The sequence below is a fragment of the Cyphellophora europaea genome (genome assembly GCF_000365145.1).
Source record: "Cyphellophora europaea CBS 101466 unplaced genomic scaffold supercont1.8, whole genome shotgun sequence".
NCBI classification, from domain to species: domain Eukaryota; kingdom Fungi; phylum Ascomycota; class Eurotiomycetes; order Chaetothyriales; family Cyphellophoraceae; genus Cyphellophora; species Cyphellophora europaea.
Genome location: NW_008481814.1, coordinates 730,751 through 750,988, shown reverse-complemented (window position 1 = coordinate 750,988; position 20,238 = coordinate 730,751). Strand labels below are relative to the sequence as shown.

Genomic DNA, 20,238 nt, shown 5'->3' with positions numbered 1-20,238 from the left:
TGGTCTTCGATCCGCACCTTAGTCGTCACTCATCGGATAGTGTCGGGATTTTGTGCATAGAACCCATCTATGTTCTGTTCTAGAGCCTAGAAATCAAACTCGCCTCTAAATTGGTCCAGGTTCATTCCATTGCCAACCCGTTCCATCAAATCTCGCCGTCCCATGCCGCTCAGAGCTCGTCGCAAAGTGTCGTATAAATTCGTACTCTCGTTTTGTTGTATCATGCGTGCCAGTTCTGCGTCCGGAACATCGTTGCCGTTACCATCTTTCAAAATCTCTCGCGCCTTATCCAAGCCTTCGTCTGTCACCACTCGGTGTAGGTTCAAAGCTCCCAGCAGATGACCAGCAGCCTCCGGATAGCATCCTATGTTGATGCAGGAAACTCCCAAGTTGTACCGCGCCCGTACAAAATTTGGGTTATGTTCAAGCGCCTTGCAGTACGCCGCAATTGCGTCTTCTGACTTTCCAGAGTTTGCAAGGGTTGCGCCCAATCGATTCCACAGTAAATGCACCTGGCTTTCTCGGTTAGTGATGCCCGTCTCGTGTGATGCGAGAGCAGCGTTGAAGCAATCCACAGCCTTGTCAAAATCGTCATCGCCGTAGAATAGGACACCAAGGCCCACTTGAACATCCGGATCCATCTGAGTACCGGATGGTGAGAGCTGGGCGGCTTTTATGAAGAGGTTCGTAACCTTTTCGTGTAATATGGTTTGTTCCGTGAAGCCGACATCGGATGCTTCAGAGACTTGATCGGGCGCATGAACTTGAGGATATTTGACACTCAACCACCGCTCAAGCGTTCTGTATGCTGTCGTTTCGTACCCCTCATTCGTGTATGACACAGCCAGCCCCATCAATGCATCTAGATTGTTGGGATCCAGCTGAATAGCTTTTTCTAGGGCCCGGATAGCCGGTGATTCCTTCTCATTCTGCGCCTGAGCTGAGCCAAGATAAGTCCATGCTTCCACATGGTTCGGGTCCTGCTGCACAGCAGCTTCGAAAGCCAAAGAAGCCAAAGACAGGTTGCCGTGAGATTGCAGAATCTCCACTCCTTGGTCGAAGGCAGACCTGGACGGGTTTGCTTGCTCGAGGAAAGGATTGTTGGCTTCAAACATGTATTCCCCGAGCATTGGTTCTCTCGCCCATGGACTGTGACTGCCCATGCCTAGTGATGAATCAAAGTTCTCCCACGCAGCGAGGTCTTCGTTGGAGAAAGTGGTATCGAAATCAACGTCTTCGGTCATTTGTCTGGAGGCATGTTCAGCTTGTATTCCTCGCCAAACATTTTCAAAATCGCCAAAATGATCTGTCTCGGATTGCACTGACCTGTCGACCTCTTCCAGTTCACGTTCCATGGCCTGATTAGCTTGTTCAGAGAGGTTGTCTTGGTCGAGCTCTGCAAACTGCTCTTCCCAGTTCTTGTCGTCTAGCTCGACGAGCTTCTCCTTACCCTTGCCGGTTGTCATATCAGGCTGTTGATGCATAGGCATGCTGTTATACCCCATGCCCATCATACCCATTCCACCACCCATCATCCCCATGCTCATTGGGCTCTGGTAGCTGGGAGCATATGATGGGGCTTGCTGCACAGGAGTCGAGCTCTGCTGTGCACTGGATGAGCCTGAATGCTGGAATCGCGCAAACTCGGCAGTACTGAAATTGTTGTGGCGCTGGGGGCCCATCTGAGAATTGGCAAAAGCGGCTTCCATCCGAGCCTGTTGGCCCGGATCGAATTCATTCGACCAGCCGGGAGAGGGCGTTCTTCGGGTCAAGGAGTGGGCGTGTGGGAGGTCTTGCCGTAGCTGATCCATAGCAAAGGGCTGTGGCGCTTGGCCAGGCTGCTGCATGAAGTCGTTCATCATCTGCACAAGTTAGCTTCTGTCGGCTGGCGGAGATTTGCAAAGCTGACTTGATCGGACCCATTTGGAGCGACTCTGGAACGCATGCTGTCTTCCATTCCGCCCGGCCCTCGCCCTACTAGGCGATCTCTTTGCAGGGTATTGTCATTTTGAACATGCTTTGTAAACTGCGTCAGAGGGTTACCCGCCGTCGAGCACTCTGGTCCACCGAGGAACGACATATTGTTGTTTACAGTAGGCAGTCGTACTCGGAATCAGCGTATATCAACCTCGTTCTGGGATATGGTACAGTGTCGCAGATGGTGGCAAGAAGACTGTTGTTGGAGTGCATACCACCTCTGTCACGCCCGCATCGCTGATTGATCCGAGCCTCGGCAGAATAATACGGCGAGACTTTATTGCCAAAAGAGCACTTTATCCGGTGTGCCAGCTGCACCAGCTGCGCCAGTCGCACTGTAGTCCAATATCCGTACGTGACAGAGGCAACCCGATCATCAGTCGGAGTTGATGCATCGTTTTGATCAAGCGATTACACCCAGGTGTCTCAATCCGTCGTGATACCACAGTATCAATGCAGGCTTTGAGGCCCGAACAACGGTTGCTTCTGACAGGGTATCCTCGGTATATCTTTCGCGCTGCACGCCTGACTTTCAGTGTTAGCTATTGGAGTACGCGGCTCTGTCGGTGCGCGAACGAATAGCGAGGCACTGATCATTCTTGAAAGTCATCGGGCTGGGATTGAGGATTCAAGATTCTGCTGATGGTATCCACAGGTCTTGCCCGCCGCTACCATCCATTGATGTGAGTTGTGGAGCTTGCTGATGCTTACTAGGAACATGTTGTCGTGAGGACTTTGTACTCACACGATACAAGAATGACACGTCCCCCCTGAGTTTCAGCCCTCCGCTATGTCATCCAGCATTTTCCCGTTGAAAGATCACTAAGTCTAATTGCGAGTCATCATGATATACCAGGAGCACGCTCTGGCTCTCGCGCTTGTGGCGGCAGTAGGCTTCTCTTTGCTCTATGCTGGTGCACTTCTCACCCGAAGATACTTGGCCCTCAGCCATATTCCGGGCCCTCGAGTTGCGGCGTGGACCGATCTCTGGCTATTTCAGAAGTATCAGAACCCATCTCTAAACCCAGTTAACTTCTACATCGACCTTCACAAGCAGTATGGCCCTGTTGTGCGGTACGGTCCTCAGAGGGTTCTGTTTAGCGATCCTGCTCAAGTGCCTGTCATCTATGGAACCACCAAAGTCTTCGAGAAGGTAAGTGCCCTTCCCTACGTGGCTTACGTCGACTGATTTCTCAGGCTCCAAGCTATGATGTGCCGGTACTGAAGGTGAATGGGAAGCTCACTCGATCCATAGCTACAATCAGGGACGAGAAGCTCTTATCCGCAATCAAGAGACAGGTTACAACGGCTTTCAGTGCCAAGTCGATGCACGACTATGAGCACCACGTCGATCTGACGATCGAAGCCTTCCTCGATGTACTCCACGTCAAGGGGCCATACCTCGACCTAATGCCCATCCTTAGCTTCTTTACCTTTGATACGATCTGCCGACTGGCTTTTTCCGATACACTCAATCTCATGTCCAACCAGTCCGACATGGACAATGTGCTTCAAGCGGGCCGCGATAGATTCGTCTACTGGCACAAGTGGTTCGCTATTCCTAAGATCGAAGGTTTGCTATTCAAGAATCGCTTCACGCCCTCCTCGTCCAATCCTTCAAAGCTCGGCGAGCTGGCCAAGAAGCGTTTTGAAGAACGTCTTGAGAAAGGCGGCGTCGGAATACATCAGGATCTCCTAGATCGCTACTTCCAGGCAAGGGAAAAAGATCCGCAGACATTTTCGACAACAATCATCATGGGCATGACAATGTCCACCATTCATGCCGGCTCTGAAACCACGGCTCACACTCTCGCCAATACTTTTTGGGATCTGTTGAAGCATCCCGATGTCTACCGCAGGCTGAAAGAGGAAATTCGAAATGCAGGCTTTTCATCACCACCTATGGAGGCGGAAGTCAGAAAGGTTCCCTTTATCGAAGCATGCATAAAGGAATCTACAAGGTTGCACAACTTGCTCAACGATCCGTTCGAGAGGGTGGTACCACCAGAGGGTGCGACGATTGCTGGAACCTGGATCCCAGGCGGCACTATAGTTGGTATGTTTGGCCCGGTCCTTGGCTGAGATGGGGATATGCTGACCGACCTAGCGAGCAACACTGCTGTACTCGGCAGAGACACTACGCTCTATGGCGAGAACGCTGACCAGTACGTCCCTGATCGTTGGCTCAGTGGTACACCTCAACAACATGCGGCGATGGAGAGGTCAAATTTCGCATTTTCGCAGGGCAAGCGCAACTGCCTTGGCCTTCATATGGCGTGGACAGAGATGCTGAAGCTGCTGCCGGCCATTTTGAACGAGTTCGATGTAAGTGTCGCGCCTTGAATGTTAGTGGATCTTGCTAAAACCCTCGTGCGCAGATCGAGCTTGCCGACCCGAACGCCGAATTACAGACGACAGTGGCGACCATGATCTTCGTCAAGGACCTGCCAGTCATGGCCACACCACGCAGGAGATGAAGCAGTCAAGTTTGCCTTAACATGCTGCTGTCGAATATGGTAGCCTTATCTTCGATGTGGCTTATGTAAGGAGGGTACGCGGCGCTATGGTATTGTGGCCGAGGGCTTGAGAATCGAGGCTCGAACGCGTACAACCGGATTGCGTGGCAGTGACAGGAATAGGACGAGCGACAGCATTTTTTAGTACAACGGAATGAACCACACATGCATCTGGCCCTGATCGCTGCCCTGGCAATCTTCTGTGGTTGCATGCGCTGTCCCAACATCGGACCACGTCTCGAGAGTTCTGGTGAGCCTCCGCAGGCTCAGTCGACGAAGCATGAAACCAGAACAGTCTCGAGAACCAAGCACTCTTGCGTTGAGCTTGTTTTCATCTCCTCGGATGCCAATATTAACTCTAAAAGGCTAAAGCAAACCCCTTGTCAACTCCAATTGGGCACTCTTTCACTGCCTGATCCACAACCAATCTCAACTCCTGACTGTCACTGCACGCCACGCTCAAAGCTTCCAACTATTTTGGGGCTTGGTTGTAGGAGCACCTGCAATCTCTTCAGATCGACGGGCAGCGGTCGGGGCCATGCCGGCATGTCGGGAGATAACAATTGATATAGGTACCCCAGCAGTAGTGTTCTTCCGGTCTTCCTTTGCCCTACCCGACGACAGCTGATATCTGGTTGTCTCTCGCTCACCACAGTCGCTCCTTAATCTACCATTCGACAGACTTTCTCGCGTAAGCTTCATTATACATTAATAGATCTACATCACCAGCAGAATGAAGTCGGTCCTCATCGCTCTTCCCCTACTCGCCCTCGCGCACGCCCTTCCCGGCGCACCTGAATCCGGCGCCTCCATGCCAGCAGGCACCGCAGCTCCCGAGCCCATCCCCACGGACAAGCCAGAGGGGCCCCATATCTCGATCACCTCCTACGACAGCCCATGGTCCAGCGGTGACAGCACCTGGACCGTCAAGACCGCCGTCAGCTACGAGACTGCATCCAACTATACCAGCATGATGACCGGCAAGCCTACTAGTGCGTCTGCTGCTGTGCTCACCACCGCCAGCGTAAGCCCCAGCGGCCACAGCTCTGCCACCTCGGCCGCCGCAAGTGGGTCTCAGTCTGCCGAACCCTACCACGGCGCCGCCAACAAGGTCGCAGGTGGTGCTGGTGCACTGCTATTTGCTGGCCTGGCTTACTTCCTGTGAGCAAGATCTTGTCTTTGGAGTATAGACGCATGGTGGTTTTCGTTCTCAATTGTCATGTGCCTGGAAATAATCCGCTAGAAGGAAGGAGCGAGGCGCTATGGTGAATGGTCGAGAGGAGCAGACGATCCCATGCACCAGCGAGCAGGGCTAGCTTCTCGTGTGGTGTGAACCAGCCATAGGTGTATGTAATCATTCATATCAGTTTTAATGAGGCCCAGATTCTGCACTCACCTAAAGACTCTTTTGCGCAACAGCACCATGAGCTCTTCTACTGTTCGTCGAGGATGTCACCAACGCACTCTGTTCCGCAAATATGAGTTGGACTGTGCCATAAGAGACAATAGGACCGACCACCTCGACGCACACATCTCAATAGTCAGTACAGAAACATGGTCGCCAAGATTTCCGCTCCGTTCCATCCAGCCCACGGCTTGCTGCGGACTGGTTTAAAACTGGCCCAAGCAAATCTGTTTGTTCCTTCGCGAGACAAGGAGCATAAACGATCCACGATTGAGGCAAAAATGGAAAGATAGTCAACAGATGGAGGATGATGGCCAATCTTTTCTTTGTCCTCAAGGATCGGGCTCTTTGTCTGGCAGTGACCGCCTTGTCCACCGTCGACCTTGCCCTTTTGATTTGAGCTGCCACTTTGTATAACATGCGCGCACCTCATTTATTTCAGCGCTTTCGCAGCTTTCTCGTTGGTTTCTGCAAACCATTGTTCGTGTTTCTACTGCCAGTCCTTTCCCGAATCTTCTACACACTCCTTACTGTCATCATGGTCGCTCAAGATGTAGTGTTAACCGCCATCAAGCTAATCGCGAACCTGACTCTTTCACAACTGAACTCAAGCGCTGCTGCCGATGGTGTTGCTGCTGATGCGGCCGACGCTGGCGTCACTGGAAATTCCGGCTGCCTCCTCTACACCGTCCAGACCAACGACACTGGTTACAACATCGCCAAAAGTTTCGGTCTTGACTTCCCTCTCATCAACGCCTCCAACCCCAACGTCGTCTGGGAGAAAATCAAGGTCGGCGAGGCGATCCTGATCCCCACCGGCTTCACCTCACAACCAGAGAAAAATGTCGCGCCTGCGCCATCTTGCCCTAGCTCACCGGCAGCTGGGTCTCAAGCTACTTCATCGCCAGCTGTAGCCCCTTCCGCTTCTTCAGCCGCAGATGAGGACTCAGAACTACCAGAGGACAATCCTGATGATGCATCTCCCGCGGCCTCCATCCCCACCAATCCTCCCGCAGCCACCTCTCCAACTCCTCCTGCGGCCAACGCCAATACACCCGCTGGAAACAGTGCTGGGGCTGGCACTGCTGCCGCCGGCACAGCCCCTTCTGCAGCCAACACCCAGGCTCCCAACATGACCAGTGCTGCAGCCGGCACCGCTGCAGCTGCGAAAGGGGCACCCGCTCCTGCCACCTCGGGCTGCAAGTCTGTGGTCGTCGCCAAGGGCGACACTGGCTATCAAATCGCCACGAAAAACGGCCTCACCATGGCTCAGTTGAATGCGCAAAACCCAGGCATGGTCTGGGAGAAGATGCAAGTCGGTCAGACTTTGCTTCTCCCACCTTCTGCGAATGGCACAGGCCTGGCGTCCGTCCCGGATTGCAAGCCTGCAGTTATTATACCTGCTCAAGTCGACGAAGCTGGATCCTCCGGTGCAGCTCCAGTAGTTGCCACCAATACCAGCAAGCCCGTCACCAGCGCTCCTGCCGCGTCGACCCCAGCGCCTGCTTCCAACATTGCCAGTGCATCTCCCGCGGCAACCTCCTCTCCGCCAGCCTCATCCCCACCCGCAAGCAAGCCTGCCTCTTCCACAGCATCCACCAACAAGTCCGGCGCCGAACCCGTCTCTGCCCTCCTGTCCATCTCCCCGAGCTCCAAGAGCTGCGACGACGCCAAGTTCAAAGACGAATGCGCCACCGCGACCGACGCCGCGCCGCACATCGTGAGCTCCTTCGCGCAATACAACGTCACCAGCGCCGGCGAGCAAGCCGCCCTCATCTCCTGGATGATCTTCGAGAGCGCCGGCTTCAAGTACAACAAGAACCACTTCCCAGCCCCCGGCCGCCCGGGCCAGGGGACGCGCACGATGATGATGCCGGAATTCGTGCAGAAATACGCCAAGAGCATCAAGGCGTTGAACGGGCCCGTGGGGACGGATGAGCAGGTGTTGGCGTTGGTCATGGTGCCGGAGTATACGTTTGGGAGCGCGGCGTGGTTTCATTCCAGTCAGTGTAGCGAGGGGGTCAAGAAGGGGCTGGCGGAAGGGACGACGAAAGGGTGGGAGGCTTGGTTGAAGGAGTGTGTGCAGACCGAGGTGGGTGAGGCGGGGCCGGATGGGAGGAGAGAGATCTATGATCGGGCGCGGAAGGCGTTGGGGGTTAGTGTGGTGTAGAAATAAAGAGGGTAGCCGTGGTGGTTGTGTAATGGACTGATCCCCAACGCTTCGGTGCTCAGAATCAGGCCCAGCCTCAGAGGACGTCGTAATCGTCATTGTGTTGTTGAAGCGGGCAGGTAGGTAGGTAACGAGACTTCATACCAACAAACATGGCAGCTTCAATGGTGTTTCCACATACCTACCTACCTACCTCATCGCAATCTCAGTCGAGAACCTCGTTGCACGAATTTCTCGCTGCGGCCAACAAACCCCCACCCCCCTGACCATACGTTCCTTGATCTTCCCTGGCTCTTCAGTCCCGTCCAGCTCCTTTCCTTCCCAACCACTGCCCCCCGGCCCAGATCCCAGGGCACGCACGCTCTTCCCCATCTCATCTCGCTTCTTCTTCTTCAGCTCTGGTCGCCTGACCCGCCGGAGACAATGATGCCCTGCCACCCCCGTGCCCACTCCATTTATCTTGCATTTCATAATTCAGACTCCATGTTCCCTCCTACCAGTGCTAGCACCAGCCCCAGCAGAATCAACGCCAAACCTCTCCCGCCTCCCATCCCAAGCGTTCCTGGCGTCGCGCGCCCGCCGGAGATTGCAGATGCCGTTGGTGGCGCATGCGAGGATGAGGATGAGGACGATGGCGACGTCGAGGGCGAGGAGGATTAGGGTTGTCGTGTCTGAGAGGGGCATTCTGGGGGAGGGGTTGTGGGACTCTGGCTTCGCTTGCTTGGGTAAGGAGGAGGAGGGGAAGGAGATGGGGAAGTGTGTTGTTCTGCGTCGTGTGTGGGGAGGGGGATGTTTGGACTGGGTTGAGGGACGAGGTTGGAGGGGGAGGTGGTGTCGTCTCGCGGTGATGTGGTAGGTGGTGGACAGAGCGAAAGAGAGTCGAGTCTGCAATGGCGGTTGGTGGGGAGCAGTGCTGGGTTGAATTTTGAGGATGTGCTGTGCTCTCGACAGCCACGCTAATAGATGAGTCGCTTGAGTGGTAAGCTGTAGTAGGGGAGAAGGCTTGCGGTGGTGAGTTGATGAAAGATGTTTAGGCTGGCCTGCAATAATGGGTAAACTGCCCTTGCTCTGCTGCAGACTGGCGCAGAGTCGACGTGAAATTCAAGTGAATGGAAAGAAATGCGGTGGAATCAACTGAAGGTCTTGGGGGTTGCATCTGCAGCCATCCGCCTTGTGCACTAATACCTCTGAGAGCTTCACGCACAGCCACTGCTTGCCAAGGCTGATACTGCTCGTGGTTGCCTTGCAGGTGTGCAGTGACCATGCTCGCTAGGAGCAGGACATGAAAGAATGGTAAGACGGCTGGGCTCACACTGGAAGACTTAATGGTCAGCGGGGTATCAATCTGGTAAGTTTGCTGGCTGTTATCGCCGATACTGTTCTTTGTCGATGTCTGACCCTTTGGCTACCTTGCGATATACGCAAGCGCCCTCTCTCGTGTCAGCTCGGCTGTCTGTGCAGCACTCACTAAGTCATGTCGATCAGACGACATCAGCGCCTGTACCTTTTCCGGCTTCCTTCGCCTTCAGCCCATCTTCGCCACCACTGCTGCCTTCACTGCTGGCCCTACCATTTGTCTCGACCTTTTGCACAGTTCCGTCGATCAGATTCCCTTCTCTGCCCAGCATCATGTGTTCAATGTTGACTTTGGGTCCAGTAAACCTAGAAATTTCCATTCGTTAGCACGCTCATCTTTTCCACCTGATTGTTCTAATTGGGAATTTGAAACTCACCACTTCCTCGCATCAACCACCCACCAGATCAGCACGCCAAGCATCGGGGCTCCCCACACGAGACACGTCCAATTCATCAACTCCGCATTCAGATTATTGCCCGTAACGCTTGGGAAACACATGATGGGGATCATCACAACCGTAAAGCACGTGGCCAGCACGCCGTTCGGGTAACTCCACTTTCCCAAGTGCCACGGGCCGGGTCTGAAGCGGTTGCCGACGAAGAACGTGCGGATGGTGATGGGGATGGTGAAAGCGACAAAGGCCGAGATGGCGCCGATGCTGAAGATGGCGTCTATGGCGACGCCACCGAAGAGCAGCAGCGTCAGCATGATGCCGACGAAGGCGTTGAACCACACGGCATTGACGGGCGTCAGGGTGCGGTGATTCACGATCTTCAGCCAGCGCGAGCCAGGGAAGACGTCGTCGCGTGCATAGGCGTAGGTGACGCGCGAGGCGGCGACCATGCAGCCCTGGCCCATGGAAAAGCCGCAAACAATGGTAATAGCAAGGATGGCCAGTGCGGTGTTGTAGCCGACGACTTGTCGCAGGTAGGCGGCCCAGGGTTGGCCGACTTCGTCGTTGAGCACGGCGTCAATGTCAATAACGGTATACGCGGCGACGAGTTGCAGAAACCAGCCCATTAGGCCGCCGACGCCCGAAGTGAGGACAATGGCGCGCGGGGCGGCGATGTTGGCGTTGGAGCACTCCTCGGCAAGATGGAACGGGGCATCGTAGCCCGACATGGTCCAAATCACGGATAAGAATGAGAGTAGGACGGCGATGCCGTTGGGGAAGTCGGTGCCGTGATAGAAGTGGCCCCAGACTTCCGAGGAAGGGTTGAAGCGGGAAAGTCCCTGGGACGGGCGGTTGGTGCTCGCTGGGATAATGATGATGACGACTACCAGAGCGATGATGTTGAAGGTCGAACCGTAAGAGTTGAACTGAGCGATGAATTTGGTGGGCATGGAGGAGATGAAGGCATGGATGATCATGATCAGTGTGGTCAGTAGCCAGACCTGGTAGTTCTGGGGGACATATGACGGGTTGGTGATGGCACCGGCGGCGAGTATCATCGACGCGAGAGCATAGTCGACGGAAGGGGCGCCGGTGACTTGGACAAGCCAGTTGGACCAGCCTGTGATCCACGCTGCAAGGGGGCCCCATCCGGGAGGGGCGAGGACGGCAGCGGCGTAGTACAGCCCGCCTGAAGTAGGCATCGAGGAGCACAGTTCAGCTTGAGAGTCAGTTAGTAAATGCACAGATCCCAGATCCAAGCTTGAACGCACCCATGCCCATGGCAACACACTGGATGAAGAACATGGCAATCAACCACCCCCATACCATGCCCGGCGTCCCTGAGTAACCCATGCCATACCACAGCGTGGACGCAAACGAAGGCAGTAATCCCAGCACGGCAAACGAGACGCAGAATGTGGTCCAGAGGGAGAATTCGCGCTTGAACTCGGGTCTGTACTTCTGGTCAACTCAAAGGCCCCGGCTTGTTGATGGCAAGCACGAAGCTTACTTGTAACCCAGCGCCGCCAGCACCTCCTCGTCGGCGGTCAAGTCGCGATCGAAGACGGGCACCTCATGGCTGCCCAGCACCGAAGTCACGGGTTCCTCAGCGACAGATCTTCGGTGGTGGGAGCCCGTAACGCTCGGCCTCTTGTCGTCGCTCATGGCTGTCGATTTCCCGGGGGAACTGTTGGGCTCATGGGCTATAGTGGCGTTGCGGTTCTTAGTGTTATTGGCTCAAATCCGCGCGATGGAGTAGTGGGTGACAGCGACAGCAAGAGCAACAACAAGGCTCAAAAGCGAAGAAGCGACAAGAGTGCGACAAGCTTATACAAGTAACCATGGGGACAGTAAGCGATTCGGGTAGCACCTGACGCTGGATTGGGCAGTTCCACGCTGGTTATCATGCGATGACTTGGGGCGGTAGAGATAAGGGACGACGACGCGCACTAGACTCGAGGGTTTTGTGAGGCCGGAAACCTACCGTGGACGACCGTTGGTGAATAACGGGGAGCCGGCCGAGTCGAGTCGTATAAAGTCATCCATAATGGCAGTGACTGGTGGACAAGGACAGTGCTACGGCCTGAGGTTATCTCCCTACTCGCTTGTGATGCATCCAATTCCATCACGAAGGCGGGGAAGGTCCAACGCTACGCAGTAGGAGGGATTCGGTGAGGCGACGGGGGGGCAGCAAGATGATCTCGCCCACAGTTGACGACAGGGGGGGGGCACAGCTCGTGAAGAATGGCCGGATGGCCCAATCAACGCCTGGGTTTCGCTTAACCGCAACGCCCCGGGCATCGTTGATCGGGCCCCTAAGCTCTAACGCCTAAAACAGAATTCTTAGCAGTCACAGGCAGACCCGCTTGGCGCTCCTTCAAGCCCTGCTGAGAGGCACTTTGCTGGCCTTTCTTTGCCTGGGCCGTCTCTCCCTATGCTGGTCCCTTTCCAGTATCAAGCTCGTGCGGAGCGTCATCGAAATAAACCCTCCGTCTAATCTCGTGTTCCTGCGCCCACCAACGCCGAGGCTTGCATGTGGCGCCGACAACGACTGGTCCACGACGCCGCTCTCTTATCACAGTGGTGGGGTCTAGAGTGTTGTATCCCGTACCTCCGTAGCATGGTGGCGCCCGTTTGCCTGCCAGATCGCGTGGGGAGTTCGCCAAACACTTCAGCTTAAACTTCCCATGAAGCTCTCTGCTGATGCCCGAGGACCGAATAGCAAAGGGGGCGTTGCGATAGCGGGCCGGTCTGCTGGCAGACTTGGGTGACTTTGCTTCTGCCAACCTTTTGCGGCTTCAAACATGTCTTTGAGACTCGAGAAGATGGCCTGGGCACGTGGCTTCCCCGCGTGGACACCCGCATTGACCTCCCTAGATGGGCGTCAGTGGTCTTGTTAGTGCTGTACTGGTAGACGACGAGATCGAGAGACCGGCGGACTTATGCGTCTGAGAAATTGATTGCTCAGGATACGCAATGCTAGGATGGATGTACAAGATTATGTTCTATGCTAAATCAAAGGGGTATCTCGTGTATCTGCAAGATCGGTCTAAAGGTAGCCGACCATCTTGCCAGTGCCATGCTACGCTGAAATTCAGTCCCTCTCTGCAATCGCAGCCTTGCCGTCCCAATCGACAGCAACATCTTTGACCTCCCTGCAGACCATCCTCGCATCCTCTGGCATGGTCTCCCAGAGCACCTGCTTGACCTCGCTCGCCACCTTCACAACTGCATCCATAGCCCAAATGACGTCCAGATGCTCGTACTCCTCAATGACCTTACTATGCACAATCCTGGCGTACGGTTCACGCCCGCATTCAAACCTCCTCAACAACCTCTTCCCGTCCACCAACTCATCACTCCCTGCCACCCACAACGCCATGGGCGGAGCCCGCTCGTCGTACCACGCCTTCTTGCCTCTCTCTTTCGTGCTCTGGCCCATGGCCTTCTCCCTTTTGATCTCCGTCTCTTCGTCCTCCACATCCTCCAGACGACCCTCCTCTCGCGTACTCAGCACGCATTTGTGTTTGGCAAAACACTCCCTTCCCAGCCACCAACGCATGCTTTCTGCACTCACGTAAACCGGACTGAACTGAAACAGGCGATCGCGAATCCCTTTGTCCCAGCGCTGGTCGGACCAGTCGAAGAGGAATGAGAATACCATGTAGCCCATGGTGCCGTACACGCGGCCAGGCAGCCAGCGGTGCATAGTCATCATCAACGGGATGAAGCTTTTGATGCCGAAAAACACCCGGAACATCGCCGGCGATATGACGCGCATGAATTTGAAATACATTTTCCCAATCAAAGGGCCCGCGTACACGGCAGGCGCGAGCGCACAGAAGACCGAGATCTTGTCTCCTAGATCCGGCCGCTGTTCTTTGGCCAGGGCAACAAATGTCTGTGTTGTGCCCTGGCTGTGGCAAACGAGGCCTAGTTTCTCAAAGCCCGTCTCGTGCAGGACGCGGGACATGAATGCGGGCATGTCCATCACGCCCATCTGCCTGATGTTCCAGCACCACATTCTGGGATCCGAGGATGAGAGAACTTTATGCTCAGGCTGAAAGCCGCAGCGGTTGTTGCCGAGCCAAACGTCGTAGCCAGACTTGCAGAGGTAGAAAGCGAGGCTGTCGTCATCGTTGCAGCAGTAAGCGCCGGCGGATTGCAGGAGGCCATGTACGAGAAGCACCGGATAGCGTCGCTCACCATCTTTGTAGCACCTGCGTGTCGAGGACTGAGCGCCTTTCTTGTCGTCGGTAAAGACTTCTGGCGTAGACGCCCCACGCTCTTGCTCCGAGGCCGGTTTGTATTCGGTCGGATTGAAGATGTGGTACAAACTGAGAATAAAGCCGTCCTCGGTCTGCACCTTGAACTCCTCGCAGTCCAGGCCAACTCGTCGAGCATAATAGCGAATATCGCAGACCAACTTGTCTGGACCGCCTTCCGTGGGCTTATAGCCTGGCGTAGCAGGGTTCGCAAGAGTAGTCTGCTTCCCATCATCATCATCATCATCATCATCGCTCTTTGCTGGGTTCGTCCGATGCTGTCGCACCCACTCGCGCTCCTGCTCCTTCCGCACCAGCTGCCGTCGCTCTTCCTCCTCACGGAACGGCCGCTGCTCACGTGGGTCGCGAAACGTGAGCCATCGCCACAGGGCGGCGGCGAGCTTCGGTATTGATGTGAAAGCGGCGCCGAGCACAATGACGAGTAGAAATGCGGTGGACAGAGTGAATGCTGTGACGCTGAAGATGGCACATTGCAAGTCTCTTGCCCAGGTGGCAGGACCATATAGCGGCAACGGAGGAAAGAGCGGGTGCGTTTTCGACGGTGGCATTGCCTGCTCTAGCTGTGTGTCGGTGCCGCCTTCCGCCACAGGTTTCGAGGGATTCGCTTGCTGCTGCTCGTTGATGTGGTCGAAGCGACTCAGCCCGCGTGGCATCGCAAGATCGCGTCTCGACGGACGCCCCTCGACGCGGTCTTTGTACTCATTGAGCTTGTGGGCTTCGTCTATGGGTACACCCGGTAAGCGATTGCCGTCGGCCGTCTCAATCACCGGGTCAAGTGGCGTGATGAAATTCGCCCGGATGGCGGTGCCTTCATCCTCGCCGCCATCGCTCGTGGGTTTAAGTGAAAGTTTCTCGGCCTGCTTGGTGAATTTGAACGCGTTGTCGATACGCGACTTGAGTGCCGTCCTCGACATCGGGGGCCGAAGTATGTGCGCGACAGGTGGACCGGTCGGTGGGGGGAACGAGGGGTTTTGTCCATCAAGAGGTTCGGATCGTACCCTGAAACATATGCATCTGCAAGTCAGATGGATTCTGAAACGCGTGGGGCCGAGATCGATCAAGGCAGTGGAAATGTAAACAACAGAGCCGCAGAATGTAACGACCGTGAAAGGACAGAAGAGATGGCCAGCAGAAGAAAAGAGCACATGCAACAGCAACAACACAACACATGCACGAGCGACGAAGTACCGAGTGGCTGAGCAATCGGCAGCCACACCGACGCAGCTGAGCCGTGGGCAAGCGGCGACTCTAATCAAGAAATCTCTTGCATGCAGGTAATAAATCGAGAGTGGCATGCGAGATCGAAGCGCTGGCAGAGTCAAATCGACAACTGGAGGCGATAGGTTGAATCATCAATGACGCAAACTCCAGCCTCCGATTTCGATTTCGATTTCGACAAACTCCACCGCTCATCTGAAAGAAGGAATGCGAAAGGAAAATCATTGCGTATTGGGTATGTAGTAGGAAATTCGTTAGATTATATCAAATCGCTGCTGCCATATGTCGCCAGCTAGCTATCTCTTAGACTCTGTCTGCCAGAGTTGGGGCCGGACTGTGCTCCACCGCCTTTGACGGTCCTGTCATCCATCTTGCACCTCGGATGGCTGTCTGCCACAGCTTCAAGGGTCTTGTAAGTCGCGGGTCGGCCCTGAATCACGAAACCTTCTATCCACGTACTGCTCTGGTCTGCGCATTGCTGGAGGGGGCCAGTCCTCGGGCCGAATTGTCTGTTCCGCAACAGCTCTTTGATTGTAGACTGGGGGTCCTCCTGAGCCCCCGCCTAACCAGTCCGCTGGGTCACCACTGTAGGCGTCGTTAGATGAGCCATGGTCTCTGGATGTGATATGCGGCACATCATCCACGTAGTAAAGACGGCCAGGTCGTACCCGTGCGCGTTCATACATTCTAACCTCTGGCGACATCGAGACTTGGACTACTCTTCTTTGGTTGCTGGGAACCTCGACATAATGCACCGGTCCAGCCCGTTCATGGCGCATGTGCACATGCTCTGGAGAATGTTGTCGTCTGCCATGATCCTCTGTTTCCAGATGCGGTGCCGCACGGCTGTACAGGTATGCGTCGGGAGGGATATGCTTATTGTACTCGTTTCGGCCGGTGGAAGGATCCATATCCTGAAGGAACAGAGGCTGTGACTCACCCAGTGGTGCTGTATGTGACTCTCGCCGTGGAGCCAGGCTTGCTGGAGGCGTGCGGGGGCGTGCGAAGAAGCCTTGCGCATCTGAAGTGTAAGTTGCCTCTGCTGGCTCCTGCTTGAGTCCACGAGCGGTCAATAGAGAACTCCTAGTGCTCTGGTGCGGCATATTAGTAGCCACAGGCGTTCCACCGTGGCTGCCGGAAATTGAGGTGCGACTAAGCAAACCCTCTTGACGGAGTCGAGCAGGCGTTGCCGAATGCGACAGGCGTCCGCTCATCACACTAGCATTCTCGTCATCCACTAAGTTGCGATGTCGTATGCTGGCAGTGCGAGACATGGATGCTCCGTGGTCGTCCTCTCGACTGGCCAGTGGGTCGAAGTTGTTGAGAAAGACCTCGGCATCCGTCATGGCTTCATCTCGGTGCTCGCCTTCGTCTTGTTGGGTGGGAAGCCCTGCAGTATGAATAATGCCGGTATGGGGACTATGGCCGGGCTCAAGCTCTGCATCTTCCGCTTCACCTACCATTTCCAAGTGATGTGGACGGAACGGCAAGCCACGGGACGCATCCGCGGGGCCGCGGGATAGGGGTAAGCTGTGTCGGCCCTCATAACGTGCATCATCATCTTCGTGCCATACTTTGGGTCTCTGTGCAGCTCCATGACCATCAAACTGTCGAATGATGGTAGGATAAGTTGTTCTCTGCATGGACGTCCGGGCATCATCAAAATACACTATTTCGCGGCGTGCTCCATAACTGTCGCGGTATTCACCTGGACGCCGTACAAATTCCGAGGAAGAAGGCGCGAAACCCAAGCTCCCGTCGAACTGGTGTTCATAGATTGGCCGGACGCCTTGGCTTCTGTAGCCGAAGTCTGCCAACTCGGACTGGCGAATACTCTCATCCACATATCGTGGCCGTGAGTATTGATGACTAACGCCACGCTCAGAGGCGATCATCTGGTCATGGATGGCTGGAGAGCTAGCCCGGGCCGCCTCAGCTGGTACTGGTGTGAAAACCGCGGGGAAAATACTCCGTAGCATTTCAAACTTTGCAGCATCCATGCCGGGTACCTGATGAAGGTTGCGGATGATCTGCTCGTGGGGAAGCTCAACCATATCAAAAAGCCAGTCGAGGCGCTGATTAACTATGCCACCAGCATGGTCATGCAACGGCCGATATGCTGGAGCAGGGACCACAGAGTGTTGTATGTGACACCTCTGGAAGTGGTCGAGTAAATCTGTCAACCAATATTCCCTCAAGTATTGATCAGAGAAATTCCGGCCTTCCACCCGGCATGCTCTGCACCGTAGGCCGTGGAAATCTTTGATTTGCCTCAGAGGAGGCCTTTGACTTACACAGTCCGCGAACAAGGGCAACTTGGGATCCATGCGGAACTTGTTCCAGAATAAGCGAGCCACGTAGTGCATGATAACGTATAGCCGGACACTGTCCGGTAAACCCTTGATGTTCTCCGTAGCATCAAGAGCTCTCACAGCTGCCTCCGAGACCTCGTCACAGTGCTCATCGTAGAGGTTTCGAGGTCGAGGGGGCTGATCAGGTTCCCAGATGGAGTTTCGAACCAGTGAAGAGGCCGGGGATCGTGGAATAGTTGGTACTTCGGAGGGCTGTCCGGGAGAGGCAGCATATGGAAACCGCATGGGTGACCGTGCATGCGGCGGCCGGTGCCAAACGGAGTCTGGAGAGGTGTGAAAAGGCCAGTCGCGCGGCCATTGCGCTTTCCAGTGGACAACTTGATTTCCCTTGCTCAGGTCTTTTGTATGCTTTGCAGCGTAATGCTGGATGACGGCATCGAACGTGAACCGCTTTGCAGTGTTTTCGCAGGTGCTGCAGAGAAAAGTCTCCTTGCCAAAACGTTCGGTATGCGGCCTCACAGACTCTTCGTAAACCCACTTCATGTCATCCAGCTTAAGACGGCGCATCTCTGGGATGCCTGAATCGCCGGGAATTCGCATGTCACGGGAAGCAAGCAGCTTATCCTCCTCGACTATTCCCTCGTCAAACCGTCGCCTGACATGTAGCAGGACTTCAGCTGCAAATTTGGCACTTGTTGCAGCAGTAACAGCAAGCCCACCATCCCAGATAGAACTGATGTAATCGTCCGCATACGTTTTGAGCTTCTGTCGCGGTGGAATGCCGAGCTCTGCCCATATTCGGCTGTTGGTTGCCCCTTCAAGCCGACGTCGCTCGTCGAAGGCACGGCGATCGTTCCCCGCCAGTTGAGACGCCTCCAGAGAGATTATGTGCTCCCTTTCTCTGTGTTCAGCTTCTTCGCGCTCGCTTGTCAAGCGACTCTTCAGTAAATCCCAAGCGGCGTCGTTCAGAGGCATGGAAATCTGCATTGCTGCGTTGTATGCGTTCATGAAGGGCAAGACTGACGGTCTGATTGGGGGATCAAGGCGCTGACATCTCATCTCGATGTCTGCACGTTTCTCACATCTGAGCCTTTCTACCTCTTGGGGCTTTGGTCTAGGCTTGGACTGTGAGCGAGCAGTTGTTGACGAGGTAACAGACTCAGCCTTCCCAGATCCAGTGCCGGTTCTGAGAACAGCGAAGGATGCCAGGCTCTGACCCGGTGCAGGAGTGAATGGCTGAAGTGGCATCTCTGGACCAGGCGGAAGAGATGTAGCTGCAGTGATAGATTAGCGGGAAGAAACAAGGAATTGATCAAACCTGGATAGGCCTAGATCTTACCAGTAGTGAATCCGGAGAGTTGAGAACTTTGAGCCGAAGACGGTCTGGGTGGCGATGTCATGCTAACATCGTGGCTATGATACGTGCTGGACGCATGAGAGGGCGCTGAGAGATGCGTTTCCGGAGTCATTATAGAGGGCATGGTAGAATCCGGAATAGAAAAAGTGGTCGGTCCGATATGCAGCTGTGCTGCGAAGGAGAGCTCCCACTTTTCTAGGCGGGCTGCCTCGTCTTGTCGTGCCTTTCCACTTGTTTCCAGACCTTTGGACCATTCCTCGACGACGGCATCTCCAAGTCCTCGGACTTCGATGACTCTATTTTCCAATTCGTCCACATCCGGCCGGTAAAAATACTTTGTCAACTGCAGCTTGGCCGGTGGCTCATCTTTCTCGAGGTTCACAGAGGTCACGTAATTGAAGGAAGGCGTGAAGACAGCAAAGGGTAGTCCAGGTCGCAGAAACGAAGAATTTGAAAGCAGGAGGTCCTTATCCTAGAAGTGGTTAGAGCCCCATTGCGTACCGAATTGTCCTTACATACCCGGAGAAGTCTTGGTTGCAGACAAGCGCCACAGGAGCGAATACGGAAGGGCCATATTGCGCGGACATCGTCGGGGCCTGGACCACCGCTCCAGGGACGAGCATGTAGAAAGGATGGTACTTTCTTGGCCTTCCGATGACAGAATTGGCAGCGACGCACACGCAGGAGGCTCCACATCTCCAGCTCAGTCAGAGATTCCAGAGGACGCGGGTAGCTAGGCAGATGATAGGTTCTGGACCGGGCCCAGATGTCGTTCGGCTTCCGAGGACTAAGGTGCTTGACACTCGGACTGGGAACCGGAGTTTTCTGGTTGGGATCGAGCAGGGTGCTGAATAGCTTGCAGACAGAAAGCAGACGACCAAGGGTGATTGGATGAACAAAAGAAAATATGTGCTGCAGTATCTCGGGAGGAAGATCTGTAACACGAAGTAAAGTTCCTCCTGGGTGGGAAGGCGGCTCCGGGGGTTCCAAAATGTTCTCAAGACGAGCTTTCTTGGTGACCTGGTAACCGAGGGATGGCTCTCCATATGGGATGCTACGGGATGTCACCAAATCATTGTCCTTGGGTGGGTCAACGGACCCATCAATACCATCGTGGGGTCTTTTCCTCTTTGCTGTTGCAAGGCCGTCCAGGCTACGGACTGTAGCATCGGCGTCCATGGGAGCAGTAGCGACAAAACATTAAATGGCTGGGTGGGATGGATTTGTGAAGATGGAGCCAGGAGCA

At 54.9% G+C, this 20,238-nt stretch overlaps 7 protein-coding genes across 7 annotated transcripts; 3 read left to right on the top strand and 4 right to left on the bottom strand.

The window, feature by feature from the left end:
* Positions 1-86: 86 nt before the first annotated feature.
* Positions 87-2,080, bottom strand: HMPREF1541_08076 (uncharacterized protein; the record flags this gene model as incomplete). Its single annotated transcript, XM_008722396.1, has 2 exons — positions 87-1,862; positions 1,910-2,080. 2 exons carry the CDS (start codon positions 2,078-2,080, stop codon positions 87-89), a joined length of 1,947 nt encoding a protein of 648 aa, XP_008720618.1.
* A 741-nt stretch (positions 2,081-2,821) lies between these two features.
* HMPREF1541_08075 (uncharacterized protein) lies at positions 2,822-4,454 on the top strand (the record flags this gene model as incomplete). Its single annotated transcript, XM_008722395.1, has 4 exons — positions 2,822-3,130; positions 3,175-4,037; positions 4,089-4,302; positions 4,356-4,454. 4 exons carry the CDS (start codon positions 2,822-2,824, stop codon positions 4,452-4,454), a joined length of 1,485 nt encoding a protein of 494 aa, XP_008720617.1.
* A 772-nt stretch (positions 4,455-5,226) lies between these two features.
* On the top strand, positions 5,227-5,658 carry HMPREF1541_08074 (uncharacterized protein; the record flags this gene model as incomplete). The annotated part of the gene is made up of 1 exon (XM_008722394.1): positions 5,227-5,658. The coding sequence occupies one exon, from the start codon at positions 5,227-5,229 to the stop codon at positions 5,656-5,658; it is 432 nt and encodes a 143-aa protein (XP_008720616.1).
* Positions 5,659-6,436: 778 nt separating this feature from the next.
* Positions 6,437-8,068, top strand: HMPREF1541_08073 (uncharacterized protein; the record flags this gene model as incomplete). Its single annotated transcript, XM_008722393.1, has 1 exon — positions 6,437-8,068. The coding sequence occupies one exon, from the start codon at positions 6,437-6,439 to the stop codon at positions 8,066-8,068; it is 1,632 nt and encodes a 543-aa protein (XP_008720615.1).
* Positions 8,069-9,549: 1,481 nt separating this feature from the next.
* Positions 9,550-11,484, bottom strand: HMPREF1541_08072 (uncharacterized protein; the record flags this gene model as incomplete). The annotated part of the gene is made up of 4 exons (XM_008722392.1): positions 9,550-9,730; positions 9,802-11,038; positions 11,091-11,272; positions 11,330-11,484. The coding sequence occupies 4 exons, from the start codon at positions 11,482-11,484 to the stop codon at positions 9,550-9,552; spliced, it is 1,755 nt and encodes a 584-aa protein (XP_008720614.1).
* Positions 11,485-12,913: 1,429 nt separating this feature from the next.
* Positions 12,914-15,019, bottom strand: HMPREF1541_08071 (uncharacterized protein; the record flags this gene model as incomplete). Its single annotated transcript, XM_008722391.1, has 1 exon — positions 12,914-15,019. One exon carries the CDS (start codon positions 15,017-15,019, stop codon positions 12,914-12,916), a length of 2,106 nt encoding a protein of 701 aa, XP_008720613.1.
* Positions 15,020-15,724: 705 nt separating this feature from the next.
* HMPREF1541_08070 (uncharacterized protein) lies at positions 15,725-20,171 on the bottom strand (the record flags this gene model as incomplete). The annotated part of the gene is made up of 3 exons (XM_008722390.1): positions 15,725-18,909; positions 18,975-19,464; positions 19,512-20,171. 3 exons carry the CDS (start codon positions 20,169-20,171, stop codon positions 15,725-15,727), a joined length of 4,335 nt encoding a protein of 1,444 aa, XP_008720612.1.
* Positions 20,172-20,238: the final 67 nt, after the last annotated feature.